The following is a 27427-nucleotide window of genomic DNA, read 5'->3' as shown; positions in this document are numbered from 1 at the left end:
TTCTTTTTGCTTATGTGGTGCTGAGGAATCGAACCCAGGGCCTCATGCATGCAAGGCAAGCGCTCTACCACTGAGCCACCTTCCCAGCCCCTCTAACTTCTCTTTTGTAGTCTCCCTTATTAGCTTTCTCTTGCATCTTTCCCTTAAAAATAATATTCACTCAAGATTCACCTTTGGATTTTAGATTGAATCTGTTCTTCATGGGGAAAAACAATCATCAATTTGTGTCTCAATAACTGTACTATCCCTTTAGCCCAATTGTTTACCTTCTTACCCACATCTCATGGTCCATAACTCAAGAGCTTTCAGGATTCTTTGGCCCTAATTTTCTATCTGGTTATTCAGTCCTCTTCCCATTTTAACATTATTGATAAGATTCTACCCATATAATAATCTTAACTTATCAACAGAAATATATTCTGAATTTTCATTTTAAGATATATAACCTTGGCATTTCAGCATAGACAAATACATTAATATTCTATAAGTAGAAATCAGTAGTTTACTTGTTCCTTCTCCATGTAATTTATATCTGTTTTCAAGTATATTGTATTCCTTTGTATTGAAGAAATGGTTGGAGAAATGGTTGGTCTGCTTTGTTCATTAGCTCTTGTTTGTCTTAGTGAGTTTTTAATATTAACTTTCTCACTGCTGCCTTGCCCCTGTGAATACTCAGATAGAAGGAATGGGGATGTGGTTCATTTATGTAGCATGTGGGTTTGATTCCCAGAACCACTAAAAAATATAGCAAGTTACTTTTATTAGCTTAAAATTAATATTAATAGTATAAACCCATTATTTCTTGTCAACATATGTCTAGCGACATACCAGACGGTAGTGAGAAGCTAGACTAGTTAGAAAGTGATTTTGTAAGTTAGCAGATGAGAATATCTTCATGTATATGAGACAAGTTATCTGTGGAAGCAGAAAGTTGGATTAGCTATGACTTGCACCACATCTTCTCTGCCAGCTGGTGTCAGTAAGGGTTCTGGGCAGTACAGCTAAAAAATGAGCAGCAAATGCCTGCTCTTTTTATACTTCAGGTGTATACATCAGATAAGATCTCATTGAGGTTTCACTTTGTGTTTTCTTACAATACTGTTAACTTTGTATAAGTACAGTATTGTATAGTACAGAGCTTTTCATCTTGCTTGACTGAGATTTTTATGTTTATTGATTTGATTTGTATTTCTGCATTTCTTCTTTCCCCTAGTCCTTGGCAGCTAACATTCCATTCCCACAGTTTGACTACTTTGGGAAGTTTATATAAGTGGAATCATGAGTCTGTACTTCTGTATAAATGATTTCTTTCACCTAGCATAAGGCCCTAAAGATTCGCCCTTGTGGTCACATATTGTAGCTTATGCCTTTTAAAAATACTGAATGGTATGCTATAATATGTCTATGCCACATATTCTTTTTCTCTTCATCTACTGGTCAGAGGAGCAATGTAATATTTGGGATCATAATGACAGCTTTGTGGGAAAACTGTCCAGCTTTGGAATTACTGCTTCACATGGCAGTTCTATTTTCAGTTTGTTGAGGAATCTCCAGAATGTTTGTTTGTTGTGATTTTTTTTGTTTTGGTTTTTTGAAACAGGGTCTTGCTGTTTGGCACAGGCTGGCCTCTAAGTGGAAATGCATCTACCTTGGCCTCCCAAGTGCTTGGATCATAGGCATGTACTAGCCCTTCTACATTGGTTTCTATAGTGGTTGTAGTATCTTGCATTTCCACCAACAGGGAACAGAGATTATGATTTTTGTTGTTATTGTTTTGTGATACTGGAATTTGAATCCAAGGTCTCATGCTTGCTAGGCAGGAGCTTTATTTACTACTAGAGTCATACTCAGTCCTTTGCTTTCTATTTCATAACAATTGCCTTGACAAGTATGAGTTCGTATTTCCTTCAAGTTTGGTCTCATTTTCTTGATTGGTGGTGTTCAGCATCTTTTAAAGTATCTGTCTATTCAAATTTATTTGTTTTTTGTTTGGTTTTTGTTTTTCTTAGTATTGGGGGTTGAACTCAATGCTTTGCATTTGTAAGGAAGGCTCTCTTCCACTTGAGCCATGCCCCTAGCCCTCTTCACTGTTTGAGTTGTCTGTGTATGGTTTGCACATACTTTTTTAATTTCATTTCATAAGTTGCCTTTTTTGTGCTAATTATTTCCTTTGACTTGCAGAATTTCAGCTTAACATAGTTCTACTTGTTTAGTTTGGGTATCGACCTGTATTTTTAATTTTTTATGATAACTTCATTGTCTGTCTTATCTTTTACTCATTACCTAGTATATCTGTTTGGTTATAAGGATACCCCTGAGCAGATGCAAACAAACATACCCTACGTATTACTTGTGGCTACATATGTGGTTATTGAATAAATAGGGTAGTTCATTTGTATCATTTTCTTTTTAACATAATGTTAAAAGCAGCTAATCTAAATGTAACTAATTGTCAGAATAGAGATGATAATTGATAAACATTTTTTTCATCATTCCCCTTTAGTTGATGATTTTAGTGAAGAATCTTCTTTTTATGAGATTCTCCCATGCTGTGCTCGCTTTCGATGTGGAGAGCTTATAGTCGAGGGGCAGTGGCATCATCTGGTTCTGGTGATGAGCAAAGGCATGCTGAAAAACAGCACTGCAGCCCTCTACCTTGATGGACAGCTGGTTAGCACAGTAAAGGTAAGCATTGGCACTTGTGAATATACCTAGTATGCAAGGAAGCTTTAGAAGGTGTGTGCGTGCATGTGTATATTTTGTAGGAATAATTTTAAAGTTAGAACCTTAATTGTAGGCTGACCTTTAGTACTCATTTAAACAACTTTTTAGAGTCATATGATTGGCCTGTTCAGTTTACCTTATTAAACTAGAATAGAAAGGAGGGGTTCTGCGGTCCTAAAGAAGTTACTGTGTCAAGATTTGAACTATGTTATTTTTCACAATATACAATAAACACTTGAGCTAAAAGACTGAAGAAAACTATGAATATACAGTCTTGTCATTGTAACAAATGTTACAGTTCCATACTATAGTATTCAGAAGAGTTAAAGAAACCAAGAATTAAGTAAAATTCTGAATCAGAAACTGTTACCATAAGTTAATCAAAACTCCAAATGCTCAAAACTTAATCCAATTTGAGTACCAATATAATGGTCAAAAAATTAGCATTTTAAATTTCAGATTCTCAGATTAGAAATGTTTAATCAGTAAAGGGTTTGCAGATACTCTAAAATTGAAATTTTCTGAAATCTGAAACACTTAGATTGCAAGCATTTTGGATAGGGATACTTTTAATCTATACTTAGGACAAAACTCTGCGAGCAAGCTCTTAAAATTCTTTTAACTTCTGAAAAATAGCATCTAGCATACAGTGATATTGCTTCAAAGAATAATTACAGTAAAATTTGTCCTGTTGTGTGAAAATAGCAACTTCTTTGAGTACATTTCCTTTTGGGGGGGAGTGTCCAGTCGTGGGGCCTGAACTCTAGGCCTGGGCACTGTCCCTCAGCTCTTCAGCTCAAGGGTAGCGCTCTACCACTTGAGACACAGCGCCACTTCCAGCTTTTTTCTTTTTGCTTATGTTAGTGCTGAGGAATTGAACCCAGGGCCTCATGCATGCAAGGCAAGAGCTCTACAACTGAGCCACCTTCCCAGCCCCTACATTTCCTTTTTGATAATGTTTTATTATAACATTATTTCAGTATGGTGTACCATGAAACATACCTACTGAAATTAGTCACTGATTTCTTTGGATACATGATTTTTTTGGAATAAATTTACTGATTCTCTATCAGATTACTTCTTCTTGTTAGGAAAGAAGGAATCTCAATTATGGAAGAATTGATTTTTTAAATGTTTACATTATCATCACTATCTTGTGAGCAGTCATGGAATAGTATACATATCTTGATTTTCATGATCATATTACTAACATCATTATAGACTATTCTTTAATATATATATGTGTTTATATATGTGTTAATAGATGGAATAGGAAGCTAAAATGACAAAACAATCAGTGGAAATGTCCCGATTCCATTAATTGATGGATGTAACTATTTCCTTCTACCCTATTTATTTACTTATTTATTAACATCATATTAATTAAGTTAGTTACCTTGTCAATAAACAGAAATACGATTCCAAGCCTGAGAATCTGTTAGCAGTGGTTAATATTAAAGTATAAGCATATTAATCAAGTCCATTTTTCTAGATTCTTTGACATTTTTATTGTACTTTGCCCCTAGGAGACACTTTCATAAATAATCTTATTGAACTCACCTCAGGACTACCTGAGTGAGTTCCATTGTGCAGAGGTCTCTTGTTTTATAACAACTCTAAAATTTCAGAGGAGCGTTATTGTTATGGAAACAACCAAGCAGTGACATTTTTTCTTTATTTAATTTTGGCAATTTCTAGTAGTCATTTACAAAGAATTGTATAATCTTTACCATATTCAGTGTCCAGTTACTGATCTTTGAATCTTAACCTTCAGTTTCTCAGCCTGGTTTTTTACATTTGTAAAGTTATGTGGACTTGGAATAATGAAAATGTACATGTTGAAGCAGTTTCCTGCTAGTTTTCCATAACTCACGCCTTGTGTGTCTTCTCTCTAGCTTCATTATGTTCATAGTACTCCAGGGGGGTCAGGCTCTGTGAACCCCCCAGTGGTGAGCACAGTCTATGCCTACATTGGTACTCCACCTGCTCAACGCCAGATTGCTTCATTGGTTTGGCGACTGGGACCCACCCATTTTCTAGAAGAAGTTTTACCTCCTTCAAGTGTTACTTCCATTTATGAACTTGGACCAAATTATGTTGGAAGCTTTCAGGCTGTATGCATGCCATGTAAGTAACTTACTTTTAGTTCTCTAAGTTACTTTTGTAACATAGGGTGTATGTGCTTGTATATGTGTGTGTAGGGTTTTCTCTAATACTACTCTTCATGATATTATTATTAACCACATTCCAACATTTAAAATGTTCCCCTTGGCTCAAGGGTAGAGCTTAGTGTACAACACTTAACTAATGTGTGAAGAGCTAAGTTTAATCTCAGCAGAGAGAGAGAAATATTCTCTTCCCCTGATAATACTGTACTTTTCTGATTCTTAACTGATCACTAATTATCAATGTTATCTTAGTGGATGAAGATGTAGGTAGATATACTCTCAACCCTGTACTCTTTCTGTAGTTCATACCATTATACAAAGCTATATAAAGTATAGATATTCTTGTTAAAGAAGAATGAATGGGTCCAGGAACCACACTTATAGTCTCAAGATTAGACCTACCAACATCATTATTCCTCATCCTTTTATTCCTGTAGTTTATTTTTAAGAATCTTTTCTCCCAGAAGAAATATAAAATCAAGGGAACTGATAACTTAGCCTTGATTCCTTTATAGTACCCCTCAAAATCATATCTTTATTCTTGGGAGATCCCTTTGCACAAGTATATTGTGAACATCAGTAAACAGATTATTAATATGCCACTTAATTCATTGTTCTTGACTGCTACATTCTAAATAAGTTAATATGCATGAAACATGTATTTCCTCTGAGCCCTTCAGGTATGTTTGTTTATCTGTAAACATTGTGTGTTGGATTGTCATTATCATCCCATTTCATAGATGAGAAAACTAAGGCACAGAGATGTATGTTAAATGATAACAGGATTCAGGTTTGGCAATCTTGTTCTAAAGCTGTTTACTACTGTGCTATGTTGTACAGAGAGTATGGAGAGGCATAAATGAAGGCTCTTGCCTCCATATTTGGGAAGAGGACCCAGCACTGCCAGGCTTGTGGGCTTCTGCACATTTTCATTTCCTTTCTCCTTTGCATTTATTGATTGTTAGATATCAGATAAAATGCTTTTTTCTTCTTTTAAGAGTAAACATGGAATGTGACAGTGTTTTGTGATTATTAGATAGCAAAAAAACCCTTTTTCTATAAGTATTCTAAGAGTAAAACATAGAACGTAATTATCTATGACTAGATTTATGTCCTATAATCTATATTCCTGTATCCTAATTAAAGAAATAGACCTGAAAATTCAGTATAGTTTTTAAATTGAGTTCCCATATTGTACCTTAAAAAAAAGTTCAGGTTCATCCAAGTAAAGATGTTGCAAAGAAGCAGAGCCTGTAGCTCACTCCTGTAATCTCAGGTGCTTGGAAGGATTGTGATTTATCAACCCAGGCAAAAGGTTAGCAAAGAGCCAGGTGCTGGTGGCTCATGCTTGTAATCCTAGCTACTCAGGAGGCTGAGATCTGAGGATTGTGGTTCATAGCCAGCCCAGGCAGGAAAGTCTCTAATACTCTTATCTCCAGTTAACCACTAGAAAACTGGAAGTAGAACTGTGGATCAAGGTGGTAGTGTGCTAGCCTTGAGCAAAAAAGAGCTCAGGCCCCAAATTCAAGTCCCATGACCGATAACAACAACAAAAAGCAAAAGCCATGTCAACATTTAAGCCTTGAAGAGTAGACTATGTCATTTGTTTATGAGTATGTGCAAAGCTGTAGGTAGGAAGATTGTAGTCCAGACCTTTTCAGCAAAAACAAGAACGCTATCTGAAAAATAACCAAAGCAAAAATAAGGGAAGCAGGTGGGCCTCAGGTGTGGCTCAAGTGGTAGAATACCTGCCTAGGAAACATGAAGCCTTGAATTCAATCCCCATACCACCAAACTAATAGTCATAATTGTATTATATAATAAAAAATTTATTATATAATAAAAATTGTATTAAAATGGGAAGAATTACAATTTTGAGAAAAATGATTCTCTTTTGAAGGTAAAGATGCAAAATCTGAAGGTATTATCCCATCTCCTGTGTCATTGGTTCCGGAGGAAAAGGTATCATTTGGCCTCTATGCACTCTCTGTATCCTCCCTAACAGTGGCGAGAATCCGGAAAGTGTATAACAAGTTGGATAGCAAAGCCATTGCCAAACAGGTAAGCAGAATGATTTCCCTATAAGCTATACTTAATTCTCTTGGGATTTCAGGGTCTCATGGGTTACCACAAAAGTCTGAGTAGTTGCTGAAAATAGTGCCTTTTGTGGATTGTTAATTTTTACTTAAAAATTTATTGATTGAGAATTTCAATCAATATATTCAACATACTGAATCCTTAAATGTATCTTGTGTTCTAATTCCTGTAGCCTGAAAATGTTACTTTATGTACAACGGAGAATTTAGGTTGCATGTTCAATTAAAGTCCCTAACCATGTGAAGTTGAAATAGGAAAATTACATCAACCATTCAGATGAGCATATGCATGCTTAACAGTTGAAGACTAATGTAAAAGAATAGGTCAGAGTTATTCCCTGTGTTGAGAGGATGCTGTGGCTGGCTTTGAAGATGAAGCCAGAGGCCATAAGCCAAAGAAAGCAAGTTGCTGAGAAACTGAAAAAGGCAAGAAAATAGACTCTCCTCTCAGTGGAGTCTAACCCTGCCCAAACCAATGAGATCTATGTTGTATTAGGAATCTTTGGTCTATTGTATAATGAATGTTGATTTAATACAGTTTGAGACAGCAACCACAGAAGGCCATCTTCATCCTTGAGTGATCAGTTTCTTGGTGTAGTCTGCAACCAAATGTTCCTTTTCATTACTTTATTTATGTATTTCTGTTTCCTTATTGTATTATCTTACAATTTTTTATGTTGTTCGTTAGTGTTTTATCTTAAGTGTTCTGTGGCTGCTATCAAATTTTTCTTTGCATCTTTGATCTTCAGAATCTGATTATGATAAGCTCAGCCCCTTCGAACATTTTTATAATACTAGAATTCCATAAACCTCTCCTTGAAATTTTACATCTTTCACTAAACTTAAGGAACTTTTTGCAATTATTTTTTTAATATATTTTTCTGTTGAATTTTCTTTTTTAAAAGATTCTTACAATAATCATCTTTTAGGTTTTGTTCTTGTTTTGTTTTCATTGGTTGTGGGGCTTGAACTCAGGCCTGGGTGCTCTTTCTATCAGTAAAGAACACAATTGCTGTTGTTAATTATTTCCATCACTAAGCCTGTCTTGAAGCTACTTTGTTACGGATTACCTACAATGTACTAGATACCATTTGTTCCCACCTTTATGTTTCTTACATTCTGGTACAAAGATTCTTTTGTGTGTGCTTGATGTTTCCTTTATATAGGCATGTTTATCTAGAAACAGATAATTTGGATAGATTTGTAGCTAACAGGATTGCCACTAACCAGGAGTATTATGAGGCACTTAAAAAGGAAAGCCTTCAATCTATGACAGATTCCATTCAAAAAGACCCCCTTGGGCTCAAGATTCTCTGTCATCTCTCCCTCAGTTGATTGTATTGTATTTAAGTTATTTCTGTGAATTTCCTACTCTAGAAGTATGAGCTCTTTAATAAAATGAATGTTACTATTTTAAGTATTGCAATAGGAATAGAGTTACATAAGTCAGATAAAGAGTACGTTTCCTTTTGGACAATGTGACCCCTTCCCTCACTCTCTCCTAGTTTTCCCCTCCTATCCCACCCACAGGTTGTATAGTTCATTTTTAGCATACTGTCCGGTGAGTATCTAATGAGCACACTCAGGCTGTGCTTCTGTAATTACATTGCTTTTCTTTTCTATTTTCAGTTAGGCATTTCTTCCCACGAGAATGCCACTCCTGTGAAGTTGATCCACAATGCAGCAGGCCATCTTAATGGACCTGCAAGGAGCATTGGGGCTACACTGATTGGATACTTGGGTGAGTCGGGTCTATTATTTCAAACTTCTGTGTTTACCTTCACATTTACATTTACTTTCCTCACTTAAGGAGTTAGTACTTAAGTTCATGTTTGAATTTGACATATCTCAGGTTCTAGTCAACTTTAAAATTTGTAGTCTTCTCATTAATATTTAACTCTTGTTAACAATGGTGAGCATTGACCACATACTTCTAGGTTATTCATCAGTAAATTTCAAATGGCCACATTAAAAGAGATATTAAAATAGAAAAAAATATTGTTGCTTATTTCATGGTTTGATTTAGCAGTGGTTTTGCAGAAGTGTTCTTTTAATGTAGAAGTGAGGTAAAAATAGAAATTCTGTACCTAAACACTAAATCTAGCTATAATAAAAGGTTACAGATAGTAGCCATCCTGCAGAGCCTTATACATACTCTCTTATTAAAAAGAATTGAGCTGGGTACCAGTAGCTCTTGCCTGCAATCTTAGCTACTCAGGAGGCTAAACTTGCAGTTTGAAGCCAGCCCAGGAAGGAAAACCAGTGACACTCTTATCTTCAGTAAACTACTATAAAACAGTTCCAAGTGGAGCTCTGGCTCAAGTGGTAGAACCCTAGCCTTGAGCAAAAAAATATCAGGGAAAGCACCCAGGCCCTGAGTTCAAGTCCCAGAATGGTATGCATACACCAATAAAGCGGTATTTTTTTTAATTAAGTAGGATACTGAGGTGTAATACAATGTTACTACCAAAATTCAAAATCAGTAATTATTTTATCTCACATAAAAATAAGTATATTCTATTGGTTCCTTTTTAGATTAATAAAACATTACTGTTTTGCTGGCCCATTTTTTTTACCAGCAAAGATGCTTTTTATCTCAATGACATTCAGGTTTTTAACTTTGACTTTGTACCTGATAACATTGCATTGTTAAACAGTTTTCTTGATGTTAAAGCACATAATGTTTTTCTTTATTCAATTCAGCAGATATTTTCTGTTTTATATTCTTTGCTAAATCATAACAGCAGTAAAGTAGTGGAAAACAGGGAGTGAGAGCTTGTAGATCTAAGTTCTACTACCTCCTCTGCTACTGTGACATTGGCCATTCATTTAAGCTCTGTCAACTTCAGGGTTTTATTTGTTAGTTTTTTTTACCTATAATTATCTAGAAAGATACATGTGAAAATCCAGTGCTACAATAGATAAAAAAAATACTACAAATGCTACAAATTACATAGAAATATAAAATGGATATTTATATACACATATTATGTGTATCTAAGTGCTTTTCTTTTTCCTTTTTTCTTTCTTTTTTTTTTTTGAGGCAAGGTCTCCCTATGTTACTCAAAGCTGGTCTTAAAAATCTAGTCTCAAGTAATCCTCCCATCTCTGCTTCACAGACAGCTGGGAGGACAGTCTTCCCCCAACTAGATTTATAGTTTTAAAACAGTCTCTATCAGTAGGCAAGTGAATCAGTTTCCTAGTGAAGCCACTCTCACTTACCTTAGTTACTTCCAAAGAGCTCTATACTGAGTCTTCTGTTGCTGGCAGCGAGTGTTTCAAAACATGAGTCTTTCTATAAACCCAGATCACTATTGTCTTTTTCTCCTGCCTCCTCTCTAGGAATATGCATATGCATATTTTTCTCTTAAACTCTACCTTTAACTTTTGTTTAGAATTCTTATTTCAGTACATAAGATTTTTATAAAATAAAATTTATGATTACAAATAGGGTATTGAGTTACTCATTTCTTATTCCCATGGGGAATTTATCTTAATTATTTTTTACTATCTTTTAATTAGGAGTGAGAACATTTGTCCCCAAGCCTGTTGCCACTACTTTGCAGTACATTGGTGGAGCTGCGGCCATCCTGGGCCTCGTAGCCATGGCCTCTGATGTGGAAGGGTTATATGCAGCAGTCAAGGCCCTGGTTTGTGTGGTCAAGAGTAACCCACTAGCCAGCAAAGAAATGGAGAGAATCAAGGGTTATCAGGTTTGTAACCTTATCAGGTTTGTAAGCTTTTCTTCACTTAACTTAGATATTCTACTTTTGATTATTCCTGTTTTCTCAAAACTCTGGAAGAAATTATATTCTTCAGATCATTTCAAAACAAGTCGTTTTTTTATGAAAAGTAACATCAGGTGAAAAATATGAGTAGTTTATTTTAGTTTATCCCTTTTCTTTCTCATCCGGTTTTGCTACATCCTTGAATTTGGCTATATCACGTCAGTACAGCTTTGAAATATTGGAATATACAGTTGTCTCTTGTTATCCATTGGGAATTCATTCTAGATAGCAAAATCTATGCATACTCAAGTCTCAAATGAAAAGGGATAATTTTTGTGTATCACTTAAGCACATTGCACTGTATGGTTTAAATTGTTATTTATGATACTGGGACAGTGTAAATGCTATGTGCACTTGTTAAACTGCTATATTCAGTTGTTATACTCTGTTGTTTGGAGAAAATGACAACAAAAAAGTCTTTCCATAATTTTTTACCAAAATGTTTTGGATGTACATTAGAATTTGTGGATATAGATCCCATGGATAATATATCCAGCTGTATGTTCAAGTTAATGATTTAAGTATTTGGATGTTGCTTTTCTTTGTAGCTAGGGGAATGAAAAGAAGTAGGGTGACATTAGCTCCATATTCACAAGACAGCCAGGTCAGTGATCTAAGCAGGTTCTCCCATCCTGTGTTCCCTTCCACTTCACACCGTAGTATCTTTCTTTACTTCCCTTTCATCCTCAGATGTGAACCCTACAGAATAAGTGTGCCATCTCTATTCCTGAAAATTCATGTGAAATTACAGATGTGCAGTATTTATATGTATAAGGCCTATACCAGATTTAATGTGAATGTTATTTTTGCAATTTGGAGCAAGCAATATGAAATCCCTCTGTTAGTTGTTTTGTAAATCACTATGACAGACACCTGAGAGAGACAATTTAAGAGGAGGAAGGATTTATTAGTCTCATGGTACCAAAGCTTCAGTGCTTACTCCCTTACTATGAGGTTCTAGTAGATGCAGAACCTCAGTGCAGCTAGAATTTGTGTGTACACAGTGTTTATCTCATACTACCAAGAAGCAGAAAGAAAAAGGGCAGGAGAGGAAGGAACCATGGACGAAAAGTATCTTTCCAGTCTCCCACATCCCAATAATGCCATTGTATTATGAATCGATCAAGGATTAATTCCTTGATTAGCTCAGTGACTTAGGGATGTAGCAATTGGCCAAAGCCCCCCCTGGGGGCATCTTAAATCAAACTCCAACCTCTTTCTGTAAACAAAATACAAATGCCTTCTGTACCTTAATGAAGATACAGTTCATGGTGCAAGATTGTATAGATTTAATAGGGCTTTGTTTTTAAACATTTTCAAAGTGGCCATTGAAGTTTTTTTCCCATGAAAAAAGACGAACAATCTAAATGTACCAACTATATCACAGTGACTAATTGTACTATAACCATCTTGTAGAATACCATGCAGCCTCTTGAAATCATAATTATGTAAAATATAATGCAAAAAATTTTCCCTGTATAGAGAAAAAGTATGGAAGTGAATAATAACAACTATGAGTATTTTACTTTATTTATTTATTTATTTATTTTTTGTCAGTCGTGGGGCCTGAACTCTGGGCCTGGACACTGTCCCTCAGCAATTCAGCTCAAGGTTAGCACTCTGCCACTTAGCCACAGTGCCACTTCTGGCTTTTTCTGCTTATGTAGTGCTGAGGAATCGAACCCAGGGCTTCATGCATACAAGGCAAGCACTCTTACCACTGAGCCACCTTCCCAGCCCCATATGAGTATTTTAATAGGATGATAGGATAACTTTGTCGTTAAGAAAACAAAATTTACAAATCAATTTAGAAGTCTCAAGAATTTTTCTGCATAGGATTTTCTATGTGTATGTATGTGTGTGTGTATTTTTTGTAATTATTCATCAACGGACATTTAGTATTGCTTTCTCCTAGTTGCTGGCAATGCTGCTTAAGAAGAAACGTTCTCTTCTGAACAGCCACATCCTCCATCTAACTTTTTCCTTGGTGGGAACAGTCGATAGTGGACACGAGACCTCCATTATACCAAACTCAACTGCTTTCCAAGACCTTCTTTGTGATTTTGAAGTATGTATATACTCTTAACTGGTAATATATAGTTGATGAAGCCTTTCTTTGTCCATATGATACGTTTACTATTTTATTTCTAAATGAATTTAAAGTTTCACTTACCATTTAGCAAAGTGCAGAAAATAGGGTAATGGTAGGTTTTCTTCCCTCCAAATATATTCCATAGGAAGTGGCACTGTGGCTCAAGTGGTAGAGCACTTATCTTGAGCTGAAGAGCTGAGGGACAGCTCCCGGGTCCCAGAGTTCAAGCCCCATTACCAAAAATAAAAATAAACAATATATTCCAGAGAGCTCAACTGCAAATTCATTCCTGTGACTGGCATTGTGGGAGGCAAAGATTTTCATCATGCAATTTTGGTTGAAAATATTCTATAATAAATTTTGTAATTTGGGGTGCTTTTTATTTTTGTCAAAATAAAAAGATCGGCATTTCTGTCTTGTTTTCCACAAGTAGTAGCTCCCACCTTGTCCTCTTTTGGTTCCCTGTGCTAATAGCCTTTCCCATTTGACCTCTTATCACACCACTTTATGTATTAGTCATATTCTAAGTTCATGCTTATACTTCTGGGAAACAGTACCATGAGGCTTTACAAATATAGTAGATATTATGTCTGTCTTCATCTTTGTCCTCTTACCATACAGAAGAGTACACCTCTTGTTTTGCAACTTGGATACTAGACTCCAACTCCTAGTTCTTTTCTAGCCAATATTTGGTCAGATATTGAATCCTCAGCAAAGAGTTTTTGTACACCAATTTGCTTTACTGAAAGTCTGTTTTTAGAGCTTATTCACAGCTTTCTTCTAAATAAAACTTGACTGCCTGAACTCAGTTCTCATTAGTCACAGCTCTCAGTGAAATTTGAGGTTTTGCTTTCCTTCTTACAACTCATGTAATTTCTCACCAGCTTTCCAACTTCATTGTCCTGGTTCTTGTGCCCTTCTTGCAACTTTTACAATAGAGTTCTGGCTATGAAAGTTTATTTATTTTATATAAAAATGTCCATCTTCATTTTTCCTTTATTGTTTGATTTCCTTTAGCATATCACCTAATCCTGCAGCCGATCTCTATGAAGTTAACCTTCACATCTAAATCTCTAATTTGACATCTGAATTCCAGACTTATTTCTAACTTTTTGCTTAACATTTTCACTTTCATGTCCCAGCAATACCTTAAATATACTTTTAAGATCCCTTCTGAAATTAGCTCTTCCTTCTAACTTTTCTGTTTCTATTCATAGCACCACCATTCCCAAGGCTTAAAATTATAAAGTCAGCTTCCTTCTTTCTCTCCATCTATTAACATTCTGACATTATATCACAGAGATCATAATTTTACAAGGTAGTCTCCCTTTTTCTGCTTCTGCTACATCCAAATCCAAGCCCTTAATCTGTTCTCTTCTACCCATTAGGATAGCAGTCAACTCTTTCTTCCTTTCCCAAGGCCATACTGTCTACTGTGATCTCATTTTTTTTCGTTTTTGAATGAATCTGTTTTTATTTTTTAAATACATTTTTATTGTAAAAATACTGTACAGAGGAGTTATATGAGCAAGGTAATGATTACATAGTTACCTCATCCATTGTTTTTCCCCTACCATTCCTTTCCTCTCACCTCTACAACTACATTCCCCCCTCCCCATCTAAATTGTAAAGTTCATTTTTCAACATACTGTCTTGTACATCTCATTGTTTCAATGGGTCAACCTGTATCTCTATTTAAACATTTTGTTTTTTCCCTTCCCTTCCCCAAGCTAGAGAAGTACATATACAAGATTCAGAGCACTGACATCAGATATAGAGAAAACAGGTTATACCGTGGGGGAGGAACATACAAAGAAACAAAAAAAAATCACATGGTACGTTATAAATATATTAGGAACAATAGCAAGAAAGAAAAACCCACTTGTGTCCCTATATTGGGGTTCATTTCACTTAACTTCATCTTATCTGACCTTTCTGTTTGTTTCAGACATATACTGTAATTGTAAATAAGGGAAACCATGGGACCTATGTTTCTATGGGCCTGGCTTACTTAATATAATTTTTTCCAAGTCCTTCCATTTCCTAACAAATGGGGCTATGTCATTCTTTCTGATGGAGACATAGAATTCCATTGTGTATATATACCACATTTTCTTGATCCATTCATCTACTGAGGGGTATCTGGGTTGGTTCCATATCTTAGCTATGGTAAATAATGCTGCAATAAACATAGTTGTGCTGGTAGCTTTAGTATGGTCTTGTTTGTGATCATTTGGGTAAATGCCCAAAAGTGGGATTGCTGGGTCATAGTGGAGCTCTATGTGGAGTCTTTTGAGGACCCTCCATACTGCTTTCCAAAGTGGTTGAACAAGTTTACACTCCCACCAACAGTGCAGTAGGGTTCCCTTTTGTCCATATTCCCTCCAGCATTTGTTGTTACTAGATTTCTTGTTTATAGCCATTCTAACTGGGGTGAAGTGGAATCTCAATGTTGTTTTGATTTGCATTTCTTCCTTTTTTTCTTTTCTTTTTTCTTTTTTTTTGCCAGTCTTGGTGCCTGAACTCTGGGCCTGGGCACTGTCCCTCAGCCCTTCAGCTCAAGGCTAGCGCTCTACCACTTGAGCCATAGCACCACTTCTAGCTCTTTCTGCTTATGTGGTGCTGAGGAATCAAACCCAGGGCCTCATGCATGCAAGGCAAGCACTCTACCACTGAGCCACCTTCCCAGCCCCGATTTGCATTTCTTTTATGGCTAGAGAGGTTGAGTATTTCTTCATGTGTCTATTGGCCATCTTTCTTTCCTTTTCAGAGAAGTTTCTCTTAAGTCTTTAGCCCACTTGTTTATCGGGCAGTTGTTTCTTTGAGGATTTGTTGTTGGGGGATTTAATTTTTTGAGTTTCAAGTATATCTTAGATATGAGACCTTTATCTGTTGTATTACTAGTGAAGATTTTCTTCCAATCCATGGGCTTTCTACTGATCTTGCTAGCTATGTCCTTTGCCATGCAGAAGCTCTTCATTCAATCCCATTTGTCCAACCTTTCTTTGTTGTGATTCTGGGTTTCTTATTGAGAAAATTTCAGCCTGTGCCTAGGAGACCTAGGGTTTCTCCTTTTCCTTCCTGTGATGTTTTCAGGGTGTCTGCTTTGACTTTGAGGATTCTTTTTTTATCCATTTGGAGTTTATTCTGTTGCAGGGTGATATATAAGGATCTAACTGTAGTTTTCTACAGGTATTAAACCAATTTTGCCAGCACCATTTACTAAAGAGGCTGTCTTTCTTCCATTCTTTTTTTTTTTTAGCTTCCTTATCAAACAAAGATTAGGTGGCTATCGGTCTGTGGGTTCATTTCTGGGTCTTCAATTCTATTCCATTGGTCCTCAGGTCTGTTCTTGTGCCAGGACCAAGCTGTTTTGATTACTATGGCTTTGTAGTAGAGTTTGAAATTTGGTATTGATATTCCTCCAGCACTATTCTTTCTGTTAAGGATCGTTTTTGCTATTCTGGGTCTTTTATTGTTCCATAGGAATTTTTGGATTGCTTCTTCTATTTTCTTGAAGAATGAGGTTGGAATATTGATAGGTATCGCATTGGATTTGTAGATAGCCTTGGGAAGTATTGCCATTTTCACAATGTTGATCCTTCAGATCTAGGAGCGTGGGAGGTTTTTCCACTTCCTAAGTTCTGCTTTAATTTCCTTTTTCAGGTTTTTAAAGTTTTCATCATAGAGGTCCTTCACTTTTTTGGTTAAGTAATTCCTAATTATTTTATTTTTTTCTGGGGCTATTATAAGGGGAGTTGCTTTCCTGATTTCAGCCACGCTCTTCTCATTGTTTGCATACAGAAAAGCCATTGATTTTTGAGGGTTAATTTATACCCTGCTACTTTGCCAAAGTTTTGAATCAGCTTGAGTAGTTTGGGAATGGAGTCCAAGGGATTCTTTAAATACAAGATAATGTCATCTGCAAAGAGGGACAGTTTTACTTCACCTTTCCCTATTTGGATCCCCTTTGTTTGCATCTTGTCTTATTGCTGTAGCTAGGCATTCTAATACTAAATTGAAGAGAAGTAGAGAGAGTGGACATCTTGTCTCATTCCTGAGTTAAGAGGAAATGGCTTTAGATTTTCACCATTAAGTATAATGCTGGCTGAAGGTTTGTCATATACAGCCTTTATTGTATTGAGAAATGTTCCATGGATTCCTAATTTTTCCAAAACCTTCATCATGAAGGGGTGTTGGATCTTGTCAAATGCTTTTTCTGCATCTATTGTGATAACTATGTGGGTCTTATCCTTGCTCTTGCTGATGTGATGAATTGTATTAATTGATTTGCATATATTGAACCAGCTTTGCATCCCTGAAATCCATCCTGTTTGATTGTAGTATATGATTTTTTGGGTGAATTGTTGAAGTCAATTGGCCAAAATTTTGTTGAGAAGTTTTTCATCGATGTTTGTCAGAGAAATGGGTCTATAGTTCTTTTTCTCTGATGAGTCCCTGCCTGGTTTGGGGAGGAGGGTTATGGTAGCTTCATAGAAAGAGTTTGGTAGTGAACTTTCTCTGTTAATTTCATTGAAGAGTTGGAGGAGTATTGGTGTGAGTTCTGCTTTGAAGACCTTGTAGAATTCAGCTGTAAATCTATCCAGTCCTGGGCCTTTCTTAGATGGGAGGTCTCTTATTGCTATTTCTATTTTGATGCTTGATGATCTCATTCTTTTTTAGAGGCATAATTATATCACTTTCAATAATTTTCCAGAGATTTCATCTTCAGTGGAATAGATAAGCCATTCCTCAAATTTATACTCAAAGTTTAATGCCCAAACCTCATTCTTTCAGAAAACACATGGTAGGTATTTTTGACACCAAGCACTTCATTATTTGCTAAGGATGTGAAAATAAAACACACAGTGAATGCCTCCAAGTATTTCATCCACTAGAAGAGAAATACAAAGAAATAGACAACTATATCACAACGGAAAAGATAAAGAAATGGACACTAATTATAAATAGAAAGTTTTGGGTTATGAGAGAACAAAGAGAGCTACCTATCCCAGCCTTAACCTTTTATCATCTGGTAACATGTTCAGATCGTGGATTTCTGTAGTTTCAGATTTCTGACTGAAATCTAACATGTGACTATCTTGTGTGCAATAGATTACCCATTCCTCAAATTGATACTCAAAGCTTAATGCCCAAACCTCATTATTTCAGAAAGCACATGGTAGGTATTTTTGGAGCCAAGGAGATTTTCCCATATGAAAACTTTTTTTTTCATTCCCTTTTAAAGGATAATTTTGCTTGTAATATGAGTCTAGTTTAACATCATTTCATGATTTTCTTTGTTTTCTTCTCCTTTGGGGATTGTTAATTTGTGAATTGACCTTTTCAACAAATTCGTATTTTTTTAAACAATTAGTTCTTCAAATATTTTTCCTGCCCCTTTTCCTTTTCTAGATACCAATTGCACAGATTTTAAATAGCTTGATGTCTCATAAATCAGTAGTGCATTATCTGGTCACTTATATTTTTATGCTTCATTTTGGGTAGTTTATAATGTTTAGTAAATTTTATGCAGTGATCAATAGTTTTGTGCATTGATTAATTGGCTGTGCCATCTAGCAAATTTTCTATTTTATTTACTTTTTTTTTTTAAAGTAACAGGATTTTTAACTCAGGGTCCCCATGCTTGTTAGATCTGCTGTTGAATCACACCTACAGTTCATTTTAGATACCTTGTTTATTCATGTCCAAAAATTTGTTACTAGCTGTTTGTCTTGCATATCTTTTTTCATCATGTTTATCTTTTTTGTACATTCTTAAACATGTGGAGCATATTATAATAGATTTTTAAAGCATGATAATTCCATTATCTTCCATTTTGGGGGCCTATTTATGGTAACCAATCTACATACCAGCACTTTTTATGCTTGAGAATAAAAATCCACTGTGTAAATATATAGACATATCCAAATGAAAAAATTATTTTAAAAAGCTCTGTAAACTTGTAAATTTAAGAAAGTGATTATATCCTGTTGATATTTTTTATTTTCTTTTCTTTTTTTTTGGTTAGTCATGGGGCTTGAACTCTGGGCTTGGACGCTGTCCCTGTGCTCTTTAGCTCAAGGCAAGCTCTCTACTGCTTGAGCCACAGCACCACTTCCAAATATTTTTTATTCATTTTTATTAAGAGTTGTACAAAGACATTTCAATTCCAGAAGTCAGATTATGAATACAGTGCATCTTGATCACTGTCATCCTTCCATCTCACATCTTTCCCCTTCCTATCCCTACCCTCAAGTTATGTAGTTCAATATTTACATAAGGTACATTGACTATAATAACTGTATTTGCTCAACCTTTCCATCAGGGCATTTTTAACCTTGTTGCTCTTCTTTGTGGGTTTTTTTTGTTGTTGTTGTTTTAAATTATATTTTAATTGTCAAGGTGATGTACATAGGGGTTACGGTTGGTAATTAATTTTTTGTCTAACTTGTTTCCCTCTCCCTCATTTTTCTCCCTCTTTCTCTTTCCCCTTGTTCTTTGTTTTCTTTATAGGTCTGGCTACATGCACCCTATGAGCTTCATCTTTCCCTATTTGAGCACTTCATTGAACTGCTTACAGAGTCCAGGTACTAGTTAATGCCCTATAATTAGTGGTTCTGTTATTTTTTTTTAAATAAAGGTGATAGTACAGCGTATTAAATCTTTTTTCTTTTATAGTGAAGCTTCAAAGAATGCCAAGTTAATGAGAGAATTCCAGTTGATCCCAAAGTTGCTCCTGACTCTGCGAGACATGTCCTTATCCCAGCCCACCATTGCTGCTATTAGTAATGTGCTGAGCTTCTTGTTACAAGGTTTCCCCAATAGCAATGATCTACTCAGGTAGTGAGAATGTCATTTGTCTTTTTATTAACTAAAAGTACCACGTGGTGAAGATGAATGAGATGATGCAAATGGTTCCTATGCCTGTATAACACCTGTAATGTCAATACTATTCAAGATATGGCCTAGAAGATTTGCAGTACCTTAGTATCTTGTGTTTATAGAATAGTCAATTGTTGCTACCAGTGAACAATATAATATTTGTGGGAAAAGATGTGATAATTAGCCATTGACATTAATTGGCTTGAACATAAAAATGTTCAGTATAGGAATGTTCAGTCCCTTACCACTTCTCAAACAAGTGGTGATACTTCATTATTTTATATTATTTGAATATTATTTTGCTGGAATAAGAAGTGTGGCTTAAGGCCTATTCATGGAATGTGTTCATCCAGAAATGTTCTTATCCCCATCATAACTAAAAGTAGATTAGAAAAAAAATCTGTTTAAATATTTCTTAAGTGAGGACTGATTACACTGATTGTTTTCATCACTTCTTATGTCATCTCATAGGGATCATGAAATCATACCTATTTATTAGTGTGCTCAGTGGACTAGTCTCCAATCTGTGTCATTCGTAAATCACCAACTTTTATATTCATCTACCTTGAAATCATTTGTGTGTCTATGTATGTGTTTTTTAACTTGGTAGAATTTAAAGCTGCAGCTTCAGATTTTAGAGCATTGTAATATTACCCATATATATTTAGCATTGATCCTAGAATAAATTAATTGATTTGCTTGGTTTATCACCAAAACGTTTTCACATTTTAATTTTTTAAATCATTTAGGTTATTGTATTAAAGAGTTCATACTTTCAAAGACCTATAGTTATCCCATATTTTAAAAACACTATATGTAATATTGTAATACGTAATATTACCAGAAATTATTCAAAAGGTAGCAAACAAAATACAATTACCTAAAGGTTCATAAAACTTAAAATCAGAAGTGTTATTTTGTTTTTTACACCTTTGTATTTTGTTGCATTAGAGAATGAAAAATAAGCTGGATAACCTCTTTTACTCCTTTATTTAAAGATTTGGACAGTTTATTTCTTCTACTTTGCCAACCTTTGCAGTTTGTGAGAAATTTGTAGTTATGGAAATAAATAATGAAGAGAAACTTGACACTGGTGAGTTTACCCTGGAATTTGGGAAACGATAATGATTAACTAATTACTATGTTCTGTTCTTCTCTGATATAAATTTGGCCTGAATAATATATATTATGTAATATAACAATGATATTGTTATATAACTTCCTCCTTACTTTATTTTTTATTTTTTGGTCTTTCACTGATGTTTGTCTTATGTCAAATCTACATAATTTGTAGATATGTATGTTCCCTACAAAATTTAATAGAATGTGAATTTTGCTTCCTAAACAACATTTTATTTTTATAGCATTCAGATCATTGTTCCTTTAAATGGCAAGCCCTTCTAATATACTTAAACATTATTGGACTTCTTTAATTAAAAGTACACATTTCCAGAAACAATACTGGTTAAGAATCAGTTATTTTCATTTTACTGTTATTTTTGTTTTTCTGCTAAGTATTTAGTAGTCACTGGGAAAAAGAGCACTTTACTAAGATCATCTTATATACCTGTAATAAAAAAACAATTTCATAGTTATAAGTTACTATCTTTAAGTAGTTGTACAAAGGGGTACTATTTAACAAAGCAGCTTATAAATACAGTGTATACACACTTTCTTAATTTTGTAGGCAATACATTTTATTATTGACTGCATCTCCCCTTCTCATCTTCATTTGCACACCCTTTTCCCCTTGAATGCACCTCATCTCTTTCAATTACTTGCTTCCATGTGCTTTATTTTTCTGAACTCTGACTTAGCCTTTCTAAGGAATTACACTATTTGAGTTCTCCCTTGAATATACCATGTTTCAGTTAGTACATTTGTATATACTTACATACTACTGAACTTACTAAATTCAGAGTTTTTTTTTTTTATACTTTCCCTCCAACATCCTGGTGCTTTCAGCCAGGTGAATACTGACATTTTTCTGGAGAAAAATATACCTCTGTACTACACATTATAGTGTTGTAAACTCTTCTTTGGTCTAGAACACTGCAGTAAGAATACAAAAATAACTAAAAAATGTTGTTAATAAACAAAAATAAGTATACTGGTTTTGTCATCACTTTCTTGCCATATCAAATAATACAGGAAATAAAAAAAATTACTCTAGTTAGTGAATAACATTTATTATTTATTTGTATTATTGGTATAATATATCCCCAAAACCTAAAGTGACAGAATTTTTTTTCCCTTTCAAGTAATAGGCATGATGTTTAGATTACACATGTAATAAAAGCAATGCCTTGAATAATGGTGAACACTGACCCACAATCCAATCAAATAAGAATGAGTGGCACAGTGTGGAATAAAGCAAAAATGGGAGTTGCAAAAATGTAAACCTAGAAACTGATTCTAGAATACATCATTTTATACTGCTTTGAAAATTTGGGGAGGCATAGTTGGTAGAAACCTAAGAATTTCTATCAATATTTTATTGTTCTTATGAGTGTTTGGGTCCCTAGGGTAGGGGTAGGCCTTTGATAAGGCAGTCTGAAATTACCATTATCCTGCCTCTTGGAAGAGGAAAGAATATTGAATTCCTTTTGGTGAATCTGAAGGTCCATAATGCACAAATGCAATTTAAATGTTAGTAGTGATCCTTGGCCCAAACAAGTAAAAGTATATAAACTCATAGTGAAGTTTCTCAGTTTCACCATAGAGAGAGTTACTGATTATGAACAACGTCACAGCCTGATACTCTGATGCCTGGCCCTGTGCTTCCAAGACATGTCCCTGAGAGCCACTGAGCTCTTGTTTGCCTTTCCGCCTTTTCCAGTTTCACCTCTATTTGTATGCCTTTTCATCTAGTCAGTGCTCTGTAATTCTGACTTTCCTCAGTGTGTTATATATTATCCCATCTGTGGGTTTTTTTTTTAAATCTGGTACATTAAACTGTATCCTTTAAGAAAATTAACTGTATCCTTCAAGAAATTAACTGTCTGGAAATTGACATTCTGTCGTAATTATTTTTCTTCTTATGATCTTTATTGATAGCTTTCTTCCTGTTAAATAGAACTTAGATAATACCTGATGTAAATGTGCTATAGAGAACCTTGAAATTTAACTGACCCTCTTTCTTAGCCACTTCAATAGACAGTACTTAGACAGAAAAAAATTACTGAAATATTATTTTTTATGAAGTATCAAAGAATCACATTGAAAATTTTATCTTAGTGTATCTTCTAAGGTTATTTAATGTATTTATTTTCATTTCAGGAACTGAAGAAGAATTTGGAAGTCTTGTATCTGCCAATCTTATACTTTTGAGAAACAGACTTTTGGATATATTGCTAAAACTAGTTTATACATCTAAAGAAAAAACAAGCATTAACTTGCAGTAAGTTTTTTTTTTTGTAGTACTAGTTTGAACTCACCTCCTTGTATTGTCTAGATACTTTTATTGCTGAGCCATAACTAAACTAACAAGTGTATACGACTTTGTTCAGCCTTCAGTGATAAAGGTTTCTTGCAGAATTATCAGCCTAGGTTTGAACTCAGCTCCTTGTGTTGTCTAGATACTTTGATTGCTGAGTCATAACTGAACTAACAAGTGTATACCAGTTTGTCCAGCCTTCATAGATAAGGGTTCTCGCAGAATTTTCCGCCTAGAGTTACCTATGTTGCCACAGCTTCCAAAGTGGCTAGGATTACACATGTAGTCCACCAACATCTGGCAGTAGAACCTTTTAGACTTGGTACTACTATATACTACATACTGTTACCAGTTCACTCATATCCACAAACGTAGAAATTGCCACAAATTTTAGGGTTTATTTTAACACTGAAATTTATAGTATTTTAGGAGTGAAATCAAGTCCTATGTTTCTTCTTAATGTTGACATCTTAATTCCTGAAATTAATTTAATGTCTTTAAATCCATCTGTATTTGAATAGAGCTTGTGAAGAACTGGTCAAGACCCTGGGCTTTGACTGGATCATGATGTTTATGGAAGAACACTTGCATCCCACCACAGTTACAGCAGCCATGAGGATTCTTGTCGTCCTGCTTAGTAATCAGTCTATTCTCATCAAATTTAAAGAAGGACTCAGTGGTGGAGGATGGCTTGAACAGACGGATTCTGTCTTAACTAATAAGATTGGAACTGTGTTAGGTATGAAGCTTTTATGGTTAAGTGCTTTAACATAAGTTACTGTGTTTTGTTTTAAATGCATGTAAGCACATACTGGCCGGTTTATCTGATAACCATTAAGTGTCATGAGTTTTAACTAATGATTGAGAGAAAAGCTTAGAAATTTCAAATTCAAACTAAAGTCAGATAGTATAGTAAGATATGAAAGCTGAGAGAATTTTTCATGATTTTTTCATAACAGGTCTTCTTATCTATTAGTAAAGAGCAAATTATTAGGTGTAACTGAATTAATAGTAAAACAGTAATGCTGCTTTTGAGTGTTTATTCTGTTACTGATCACTACATAATTTATTTCCTTTGCAGAGTAACTGTGAAGTATAAATGTCATCATATTCATTTTGCAGATTACAAAAACAAAGGATAAAAGCATTGTTATAAAAATGACAATAACAGGAATCCAATTTGAATCCAAGTCATTCAGATCTATAGTCCATGCTTTTAACAGTTACATTTTATTGCTGCTTAACGACTTGAGCTTAGTGGCTGTTTCTGCTAACGCTCCTTATTCTCTGCTTGCTTGCATTTCCTATTTTTTTGTTAGATGTCTTCAAGCTGACATTCCTGTTTATATTAGTGAAAGTATAATATTTCAATTCTTAAACTAAGTATTTGTCACTGTAACATTCCATACATGTAATGAATGGTCTGTCTGACCTGAAGTTGCTTGTGTTATATTTGAAAGGTTCTATTTGCCCTGTCAGATGGAAAATTAAGGATCAGAATTTAATCTGCAGTTTATTTTTAAAATGCAAAAGTTTTAATATCTAGATATTACCTGTACCTTCCTATCACTTACTTTGACATGTTAAATTAATACATTAATACATGTTAAATATCAAAGTAAATGATAGGAAGACAATTTTCAGTATGATATCCATACCATTTTATGATGAAAATATGGGAAATACCTGAAGAAACTTAGTATATGATATAGAAAGGATACTATTTCTGTTTCACTCTGAAGTGATTTCTCAGGAAAATTATCTTTAAACTATATTTGAAGTTGAGTACCGGTAATCCTAGCTATTGACTGAAATCTGAGGATCATAGTTCAAAGTCAATCTATGCAAGAAAGTCCAGGAGACTCTAATCTCCATTAATCACCAAAAAGCCAGAAGTGGAGCTGTGGACACTCAGGGAAGCCAGGCGACAGTGGCTCAGGCCTGTAATCCTAGCTACTCAGGAGGATGAGATCAAAGCCAGCCAGAAAGTCCATGAGATTCTTATCTCCAATTAACCACCAGAAAACCGGAAGTGGCACTGTGGCTCAAGTGGTAGAGCTCTAGCCTTGAGCTGAAGAGCTCAGGGACAGTGCCCAGTCCCAGAGTTCAAGCCCCAGGACAGACAGACAGACACACACACACACACAAATATATTTTGAAATTATTGTCATGGATGTTACTAGTGTATTAGGGCAAAAGTTTCAGTTCACAGTCTCAGCAAGCAAATTTGAAAGCCTAGTGGTGGTGGATAGAGAAAAATCTATTGAACATGGTCATGTCAGAAAGAATGAAGTGGAAATGGCGCTGTGGCTCAAGTGTTAAGAGTGCTTACCTTGAGCTGAAATGCTGAGGGACAGCACCCAGGCCCAGAGTTCAAGCCGCACTACCAACCAAAAAAAAAAAAAAAAGAATGAGGTTTATGGACCCCAAGTCCATCTTTGGGTTATTGACATGAGCTTCCAGATTATATAGGAAGGGGCAAGAAGAATGTATCATTAATCAGTCTTATTTAAACTATGGTTTGATTGATCAGGATTGGTCAGAAAGGGCCTGATTAATGCATCATTAATCAGTTATGGTAAAACTATGGTTTGATAGAGTAGAATTGGTCAGAGATAAAGAAGTCATTGCAGACCACTGGGTAGATTTAACTCCTATCACAAATTATTATTGATTGGTCCAGTGGAATCCAAGTTGATAGTAGGATAGACTCAGAAGGAAAGGTTAAAGAGGAAAAATAAAGGCAGAAAAAGGACAAAATGGAATTAGTTAACCTGTTACTAGTGCTATCCATCAGATGCCACTGTCAAAGTCATCATTCCATTTCTTTGGAGGGCTCAGTGCTAGAGGTCATTTTCTTCAGCAACCACTTACTGTTGTTAGAGTACTCAGGAATCTTGGTGTAGAAGATCTTGACAGGTTGAGAAAACTGTTTCCTGTGCCTTTTGTGGGATGAGATGGATCGACTATCACTGCTTACAGGGAGTTAGGAGTCAAGGCAGAGCTTTAAAGACAAAGGAGATATGTGAAATAAAGGTAGGGATACCAGGTTTTTGTCATGCTTTTAAGTTAACTCATGTGCCTTGGGCCCATGAATGCTTTTCAGAAAAAGCAGTTTCTAAGTACCTGTTTTATAGATACTTTTGTGCTCTGAAAAATAGACCATCATTTCCCATGGCACAGAGGAAAAATATAACCTACAAATATGATTATTATGAATAGTTTTGTAGTAGGAAATTGAGCTTATCCATCTTAAGAATAGCTACTAGAAAACTGGGTGTGGTAGTACCTAACCCCTGTAATCTCCTTCTTCAGAGATATAGGTAAATAGATCTCAAATTTGTGATTTGGAAGCCAGCCTGTTCTGCTCTGTCTTTAAGAAATAAAGGAAGAACCAGGGAGTGGCGAAGAAGAGGAGGGGAGGGAAGTATTTATTTTAGAGAATAAATAAAAACGATGAAAGGCATAAATGAACATGAGTTCTGTTAAATTGAACGTTCTGATTAACAGCATTGCTTGTTTTAAAGTCCAAAAGTGGTAGTAATAATGAACCCTAAGAATTATATAGTATATTATGGTGTGTCAAATTATTTGATACCAATTCATTTGGCCATATATTTTAGTAAAAATTACATTTTGAAGGAAATATGCAACAGTAAATATAAATTAAGAATTGTTTTCTTTACTTAAGATATGCTATTTTCCTATAACATTTCTAGACCAGGCACTGATAATGTCAAGGAATCTGTCTCCTAACTGTCATGGACCTTTTTGTATCCTACATCACTTCAGGAATATTAGAAAGGTTCTGAGAATGTTGGAAGGGGGTAACACTGATCAAGATGCATTGTATTCATAAGCTGTGTTAAGTGGCATCTCCATAACAGTCCTGGCTTTTGTGCCTTAGAATTTGCCTGTCCTTCATTAATACCTTCTTGTACAGTGCACGTGCTGCTCTAATGCCATAAAAGGAATCTAGATACTCAATTTATTAAGTTTAATCCTAACTAATTTTTACTGAATCCTTGTGACACACATTTGCTTGTATGGCAGGTGCATATATCTTCTCATTTGACTATTTCTCCTTTATCTGGTGCGCAGCCTCATGATTTTGACTTTTCAATTCACATTTATTAGTTTCTGTCAAAATGCTTTTCTAAAAATACCTTCTATCTAGTTGTAGTTAATATCTAACTGTTAATATTACATTAAATATTCTTTCAGACTCATAAGGGGAA

General features: G+C 35.1%; 1 protein-coding gene across 1 annotated transcript in view; it reads left to right on the top strand.

Moving 5' to 3' along the window:
- The window catches only part of Wdfy3 (WD repeat and FYVE domain containing 3), a 240963-nt gene that overhangs the window by 135517 nt on the left and 78019 nt on the right, over nt 1-27427 (top strand). The window contains exons 19-29 of the mRNA XM_013020113.1: nt 2504-2685; nt 4620-4851; nt 6793-6953; nt 8618-8729; nt 10511-10701; nt 12692-12844; nt 19385-19458; nt 19550-19711; nt 20752-20846; nt 23033-23153; nt 23711-23928. Coding sequence (XP_012875567.1) covers nt 2504-2685; nt 4620-4851; nt 6793-6953; nt 8618-8729; nt 10511-10701; nt 12692-12844; nt 19385-19458; nt 19550-19711; nt 20752-20846; nt 23033-23153; nt 23711-23928 — 1701 coding nt within the window. The remainder of the gene's footprint in view (nt 1-2503; nt 2686-4619; nt 4852-6792; nt 6954-8617; nt 8730-10510; nt 10702-12691; nt 12845-19384; nt 19459-19549; nt 19712-20751; nt 20847-23032; nt 23154-23710; nt 23929-27427) is intronic.

This window comes from Dipodomys ordii, unplaced genomic scaffold (assembly GCF_000151885.1).
Source record: "Dipodomys ordii isolate 6190 unplaced genomic scaffold, Dord_2.0 Scaffold49, whole genome shotgun sequence".
Classification (NCBI taxonomy): domain Eukaryota; kingdom Metazoa; phylum Chordata; class Mammalia; order Rodentia; family Heteromyidae; genus Dipodomys; species Dipodomys ordii.
This window is presented reverse-complemented; position numbering and strand designations above follow the sequence as displayed.